Below are 8,358 nucleotides of genomic sequence, written 5' to 3' on the forward strand. Positions count from 1 at the left end.
TGGCAGGTAAAGGTTACAGCCAGGATCAGATCCATCATGAGAAGCACATTCACATGTGTGAATGAAGATGTTACTGCAGCTACCCACCAATCATTTGGCTTTGATCTTAGCTCTTAACTGAAAGCTAGTGGACAAGTAGGTGTGGCAGGCAATCATCTTACTCTTCCCTCCTCCTTTCTCCCTCTGTTTTAAAGAATGTAGATTATGTAAGTCAGTGTTCTGTAGAGCACTTTAAGAGCCAGTGATTGTAACAAGCAATTCAAGTGCCAGATAAACATAATATTTGAAAGAGGAAAGATAATTACTAATGGCACTAAAAATCAAAACGAATTGTATAAAAGTGAATAAACAGCTCAAGAAGCAATAGAACTAAGTATTCTTGAGAGACTTTGGTCAAATTACTTTCATTTAGAAAAAAATTCTCTTGTTCAATGATTTTTCTGTGTATTATTCACCAATGGCTAAGAGCAATATTTATGACAAAAGGAACGAGACAGAATAAAAGCCTAGATGAAATATGAGCTATTAATGTGGAACAGGTACAACTGCAGAAATAAAAGGATTCCATCTAACTGTCAGAAATTAACTGGATCTTTGATGCTCACCATACACAAACTGAAGTTACCAGTTTAAGAGAGCTACTTGGGCCTGCTGAGCAGCTGCCTCCAGCACTGACAGGAACAAGGTGGTGTTTACACCAGGGTCAATGACTTGCCATGTGACTACAGAGCAAAAAGTTCTAAATTCTCAAAATTACCATTTGCTTTGGACGTCAAGGATTTTCATCAACTGATTTAAGGTCTGTTTTCAAAGGCCTTAAATGTCTATACAGACATGGGTTTAATTACTACTCTAAAGGAAAGGAGGTGTTTATCTATCACACCTTAGAATGTATTTTATATTTTGATGTTAGTGTTTCAACCGCAGGACATCAAAATGTTTTTCTGCTGCGTACCCAATGCACCAACATTTATGAAGGGGCGAAAAATAGATAATTTATTAATTTGCTTTTTCATATAACAAAAAACCCCATTCATCTTTAAAGGAAGGTATGTCCTGTTTCATTTGGCAAACAAGCACACTGCATGTAATTTAAAGCTGTGTTCATAGATTTTACACTAGCTACACAATACTATACATAGCAATGTATGGATCCAACACCAAAAACCATTCTGGGGACAGGTTTAGAAATGGTATGGAAAATCCTGAGAAACTCTTCTATAGTACTTAGTGCAACTCGGTCCCTTCCAAACAAAAACAATTAAAAACTGTTACCATCAAAGACAAACAACTTCCAGCAGCTTAACAGATTGCAACTAGTCAGCCAAACCACGGCATGAGACTCTGGATCTCAGTTCTTCCTTGTCACAAAACAAATAACTTACGCAGCAGTAAAATACAGCCTTTCGTGAGGACTTCTAGAAGGACTTCCCCTCAGAGAGAAACGATGTTCAAAGCAATAATGTTCTACCTCACCCTTGGAGTGGATTCATACAGGCTGCCATGGTGACTTGGGTTACACTGGGCAATGTGTTAAAGCAGGGTCACTTATATGCCCAAATAATTTACAAGTTAGTTTACAAGTCCCAGATGAATTGAGTAGTATATGGGCTTAGTAAAAGAAAGAAAGGAAATCAAAAGGGGCAAGCAAAACTCAGTCTTCTTTTCAACTTGCTTATCAAAGTGGGTTTTTCCCCACCTTAGTTCAGTCATAAGACAGAAGAAAACTGCTTCAATATGCAGTTTTACATCAGCTAAGAAAGAAAACCAAAAGTGACAGTTATGTCCTTCTGAAAACATTTTCTTTCTACTTCCATATGAGTAATTTCCTTCCCCTCCCTGACACATATGCAACAGCGATCAACCAATTGCCTATTTTCTCACAACATCAAGGATAATCCAACTTATAAGTAACAATTCTGGCTACTCTATCCAAGAGAACACTCTCTGTCCCTATCTTTGCCCCTTTATTATTTCATTAAACACACATTTGAATACAGACGTACTTGACTTCAGATTTCAAAAGGACAGTGAACCTCCTATGTATTTCTTTACCTACAGCAGCAGAGATTTCTTCAGCAACAATGAAAAGACTTATTTAACAGCTGACATGCTGCATATTAATCTGCTATTAACAGCTAATATTAACCCAAAATACTCAGTGAAGAATCCTAAACCACAAATGTGTCATCAGATATTTTAAAACAAGAGTAATATAATACTGTGCAGAATCCTCTGTGAAATAATGAGAGTGATTCCTTTCTTTACTAGCAGAGCTCCTAAACCCACCATTTAATCTAGGGACTTAAAATTAGGTCATGTAAATACCTTCCTCTGTAGCTAAACCACTGTTGAACATGAACTTTCTTAGTTATTTAGGCCCACATTAACCAATTAGCATCTCCCAGACTGAATCCACCTGGTCTACCAGAGCAGGGGAATGGAAGAAGTGCTTCCCTGCCTGATGGGCTGCCAGCCCAACAAGAGCTTCATAGTTCCAGCAAGAAAGAGTATTGGAGCATGGAGTATTTCATACCTGACTTGGACACGAGGCAGCTTATGTGCTGCCAACACAGTGTCCTGGCCCAACAGCCTCTTGTAGGGCCGCTGGTACATCCTTGGCCCAGCACTACGAAGGTGGAATTGTCCTGACAAGTCTTTTGAAAAGAATACCCAGTCAACCCTGCTCTTTGACATTTTGGTCACATTTTATACTAATTTGAATTTACTGAGTCTCCAAAACAATGAAATTGATTGATCTAGCTGGGCACTACAAAATTGTATCACATAAATGAATGAATTCATTCCATGCCCACCATTTTTAATACTGATAAGTAATTGTGCAAGAGGACTAGCATATACATGTGGGAAAAGGACTGGCACTTGATCTACTAGGAATTAGTTATTGGTAAATTAATCATTTAATAATGATGATGATGGTTCGAGAGACACTGTAAATCTAGGTTTTAGTGCAAGATTAATTTTATTTATACTAAAAGATCTTTTATTAAAGGAGTGTTATAGTGTATCCAGGCAAAGCTAGAGATAAGGTTTTAGATACCAAAATATGAAACAATAATAGCGTTAGCAATTTTACACCTTCAAAGTTGTTCATCTGAATGGAAAAATATGTGGAGACACAATGGGGATGCCACCAGTATCTACAGATGCACAAATTTCAGAAGACGGCAGAAATTGGTCAGATCTGTCAGACAAGACAGGAAGTAGTTTCAGACTCACATTCCTTTAAAATTATAAAATAATCATGAGACATGTCAGCAGTGAGCTAATGCTAGTGCTTTGCCCCAAGAGCTCTCTTATAGATGCAATTTTTTTTTTTTAACCAACCTCAACTATGGTAATTGATTGATATCAGTTCTCCACATGGACATTAGATAAAGCTCCAGTCATTAACTTCATCTCTTGTTCACAAGAAATTTAGCATAAAATTAACTTTTCAAATTGCAGGGTAGACTTCTGGGGCATGTGTGCATGCAGTAAGACTTTACAAATTCTTTAAGGATCATTCATAAGCCTCACAAAATGAGCTCTACATTCACATGGCTACAAAAATCAGTTACAGGAATGACTGATTACTTTCTCCTTGCATACCAATTTCTGGTAATAAATGAATAATGAATTTCAAAACAGCTTAAATGTAATTAACAACTGTTTTAAGAGCATTACCTTCCTCACTTGTTCTGGAGGCAGTACGCCAGCAGCATACACCCAAGACCCAGTGTTTACTCTCTGTTCACCTGTATTCCTCTGCATTGCTTACACACATTGGCTGTCAGGGGTTACATTGTTTCTTTCTAAACAGGAAAGCCATGACAATTTCACAACAAACAGCAGGAGATCAGGCCTTGCAAGCATTGAATGATGTTAAAACAGATTTATTAACACAGCAGAAAACCATGGTCCCTAAACCCTGTCTTGTGGAGGTTTTTGTGAGACCCTCAGAGCTTCCTCAGGGTCAGAGGAAATCGTTGTTGCTATAGCAGTCATAGGAAGCTATTGCTGCTACGATTCGGATTGACAGGGGAGAAAAGGATGAGGTTTCCTCTAGTACACTATTTCTCAGTGTTGTTGCTGAAGAGCCAGCAAAGACTGGAGCTATTGGATGTATATAAACCACAATCCCTTTAAAGTGTGGAGCAAAGCCTCAGCAAGGTTGTTAGAACTTCAAATCGTAAACCTCTAATTCAAAATTCTGGACTTAAGGAAAATAACTACTATCCTACCAAGATGCTATTACCACTCCCTGTAAACCCATACACTGTTTGGAGTTTCGTAAGCGCACACTGAGATCAGCTGCAGCATCAACAGGCATAGTGAACTTGCACATAACCAGCTGGCCTGGATACCAGTACCACGACAAATGCCAGCTACTAGGCAACTGCCTAGACTGGAGACTGCTATCACTGTTTCACTCTTATTGGTAGCTAAATTAGCTTCAAGGAAGCTGAGTATTTGTCCATGTGTTGCAATCATGGCTTCACTGATTACACTCCATTATGACCTTGCATTTTGTGGGGGCTCTTTCCTGGTAGCGCACTTGTACAGATCTTGATGCCCAGAGAATGGTGCTACCACTCTGTGTCATCTCCAACCGTACACACTCTAACCCCATGCACTTACTGAAACATACATACATGCTGCGACTATTGACAGACTTTGGGATTTTCTATTCACGGTGAGGTCAGTGCAACAATAGATTTTGGTCATGACAGAACAAATTAGCATCACTAATACTGCGCAGCAAAGGCCTTTAAACAATCCAGTCTGCTAGACCTGATCCACATTGCATTCCAGGTTACAGACACAGGAACAATTCTTCCACTGTCTATACCCATGCATACAGATACAATTCCATCTACTGCTTGGAGGCACCACACAAGCACATCACACCCCTTCTCTCACTCAACCCAAACTTACTACACTCCTTCAGTTAGCAGGCCAGGCAATATGCTGTTAACACACCCCCATAGAGCTTGGCATCTTTTCTGCCTTCAAATTAATGATTTTATTCCCTCCAACTGTATCACCTCCTCTCTTGAATTCATAGTTTCTCCTTTCTACTTCTGTCCTTTCTGCCTCTTGCACCCAGACTTGTTTTAACCTACAGAAAACACGTTAGTACAATTTGTTTCATTAACTCTGTTCATTTCATTGTGGCAGTTTCTAAAGGTTCTGGGATAGAAGGCCCCAGCTACACCAATCACTATACTAACCAGCCACAGAAAGACAAACCCTACCCTGAGGAGATTACAGACTAGATTTAAAATAAACCGTAATTAAATGGTGATCAAAAGAATTTCAGATAGAAAAAAAATATATAGCAAATGCTTTTTTGTTAAACTTAGAAGTTTCATCCTGCATCTACATGTCTACTGTTAGTATACTTTCATTTAAGGGTTATCTATGGTATCATATTGATATTGGCCATCAGAGTCGTATGTAAAGATCCTTGTTTACCTCTTCTTAAAAGCACCTTTCAACATGCAAATGATACTAAAAAGAGCTGTTTACATTCTATTTTAAGACCCCCTAGCAGTTTAAACTGCTTGGGTCAAGCACATAATCTCCCCTGTTATTGCAGTGAAACAATTGAGAGTGTTAACAAGCCGTACACGGGATTTGTGGCCTAGCTTAGCATAAGGACTGCTGGGGACTCCAGTACATGTAAAACACGACAGTTAGCATTTTAATGGTACTTGTCTGCCACAAGCAACACCTGCTGAAAGGCAAAGTGGATTTCATCAAGCATCAACCACACTGAAGTTTTGCAAGAGGAAATCTTCCGTTTTTCAAAATCCTCCACATAAGTCTCAACTTAACATAACAAAAAGCCTGCTGCGCTGAGCTGTTGGATCTTAATGTCCCATCAGCTCAAGGACTGAGTAGTCTCTTTGTGCTAGTTGGCAATTTCTCGCAGGCTCAGAATTTACTGACATTCTTCTGTGCCATGGCACAGCAGCACCAGAGAAATGAACTGCGGCTAACTGAACTGACCGGCTAGCACAATTCCATCACCAGCTGCACAAAGTCATGCTGTTTTCTAGTAAAGACCATGACAGTTCTGCGTTCCCCCGCCCCGCTGCATGAAAGCTGCACGGCAACTTTGCTTTTGCAAACTTCTGAGTGTAAGTGTTCATAAGGGTTTTTTTTAGTACTACATCTCCTGAGTAAAAAAGAAAAAATAATAATTAAAAAAATAGAATAGAATATACGACAATACGTACCCGCGTACCCTGCCAGCCCTTCTAGCTAACATGATGCCTCTTCCTCACAATATTAGCCTCGGGATGAACAAACAGATTACTACTAGTGTAAGACTAATAAGGAAACCATCATTTGAACAGATGATCACAGCTCTAGCATGCAGAACAGTCCCGTGATGCAGAGTGTGGTTTGGTCTACTGCTGAAACAGTTGGAGTACCTCCAAGCACACAGAAATTCTTTGCGTAGGAGAGCAATGTGAAAACAGTTCTGGTGTAACGTATGAGCTACCTTCACTAATACGTTGCTTTAACCTGCCCTAGAACTCATCTGAATAAGGCAAAAACTTTCTGGGAAACTAATCTTCATTTTCTACATGTCATACATTGTCATAATTGCCCAGAATAAAAATAATGAAAGGAAAGAATAGCAGAGTCCTCCTTTCCTCCTAAGAACATTTCTTTTATACCTGGCTTCTTCCAGGTAAGAACTCTTTAGGAACCATGTGCAACTTCCGTGAACTTTGCAGAGCCACTACTGCACTCCTCTTGGCAGAACATACAGAAAAACCCAAAGTCTCAGATCTGAATTAAAAGTAGAATCCTTGCACAGAGACAGCTTTGAAAAGAAGGTAACTCAAATCTTCTCATTATTCTCCAGAATTCTGGCATAGAACACTTCCAGCATTAGAGGCGCCTAGACAGTTGCCATCTTTCAAAGCATTATGGCCTCAGGATACAGAATATAGATCTTTTACAAATACAGTGTAACAAAATTAAATGACTTAGGAAGTAATATTCATGGTTGGTAGTTTTGGAAAAGCTTACCAGATCTCATTTCTTTTAAGCCACAGATCATATGCTGAATCCATCTGCTGTTTCTCTATGATACAGACTGACAAAGCTGCAAGCATTGCTGGAAAAAAAATTGTAATTCAGTGTCTACTATTCCTTCCCCCAACGAACACATTCTATTCTACCCACCCACACTACCAAACCACTAACAGATACGGTGGGAAAACACACAAAAATTTATTAAGCAGTTTTATCTTTAGCAAACTCTTTTAACTATATTTCTAATGTATTCTCTAATATATTTCTATACCAGAAATGCATCTAGCTATTCTCCCTGATGTTCCCATGCTGCTTACACACTTTACACCACCAGTGATGTAAACGCTACGTTCACCATGCAAAGTGAACCACAGTTCAGGTTTGGTTACAAAAGGACAAGCCTTGATGTCTGTAATGTAAGTCAAACCAAGAGGATCAGGACAACAGAGTAAGTTAATCACGCCTTTATTACTTCATAAAGCCCTATAGCTAGCAGCTTGCAAGATCCCGTTTTACCTGCATAGTTTTACACCGGGTTTTTGCTGTCACAGAAGACTATTTATTCCATGTCCCCATTTTTTTACTATTTTTACTATTGCGTTACTGTAGTCCTTTACTCACTTTTCCTACAACGAAGAGAAAAAATGTGATTGTAATACCAGTCCTTAAATACGATCAAGACTTTTTTTTATTATTATTCTCTTGCAAACTTGTTTTTCTTTTTGCTTGTTAAGTTTTTTACCTGACAACCCAGGGTGTAGCTGTTTCTATCGTAAGAATATGGATAGTAGGAACTTTGAAGTCTACTAATAAAAGTCACTAGCACAAAAGGAACGCTTTATTTTTAAAGAAATCTTACAGATTGACTTAGTACTTTTTAGAAAATTTCGTTTGTGGCTGCACTATTATAGATCATAATAGCACTAGGAAGATCACTTCTGTCGTTGTGTCTCCCGTTGCTCTTCTTCACCCATCCCTCCTTCCTGTAAAGGATTCAGCATCCCAAAATGTAAAGTCATGTATTCCTTTTTCATTAATTTTTGTTTAGGAAATACCAGATTTCCGACCTGGGGGAAAAAAAAAATGCCCACACGGTAGCAACTATTGATGCCACTAAGAAAAATCACCGATTCAGAAAACCTTAAGGGAAAACGTTCAGTCTTTTTCTCCCAACGCAGCGCTCTTACACCTTTACCTGAGGTGCCCAGTTCACGCTAGTTAATCTTTTGAAGCGTTGATTTACTCCACAGAAGACACCGGGCCCTCTGCCTCCCTCTCCCGGCTACCCGCCCGCCCCCCACG

General features: G+C 39.1%; 1 protein-coding gene across 1 annotated transcript in view; it reads right to left on the bottom strand.

Annotated features, from left to right (window-relative positions):
• The window catches only part of FABP6 (fatty acid binding protein 6, ileal), a 37,382-nt gene extending 30,247 nt beyond the window's left edge, over positions 1–7,135 (bottom strand). The window contains exon 1 of the mRNA XM_010134364.1: positions 7,051–7,135. Within this exon, the coding sequence (XP_010132666.1) occupies positions 7,051–7,081 (31 nt within the window). The 5' untranslated portion in view covers positions 7,082–7,135. The remainder of the gene's footprint in view (positions 1–7,050) is intronic.
• Between the last annotated feature and the right edge of the window lie 1,223 nt (positions 7,136–8,358).

This window comes from Buceros rhinoceros, unplaced genomic scaffold (genome assembly GCF_000710305.1).
Source record: "Buceros rhinoceros silvestris isolate BGI_N320 unplaced genomic scaffold, ASM71030v1 scaffold31654, whole genome shotgun sequence".
NCBI classification, from domain to species: Eukaryota; Metazoa; Chordata; class Aves; order Bucerotiformes; family Bucerotidae; genus Buceros; species Buceros rhinoceros.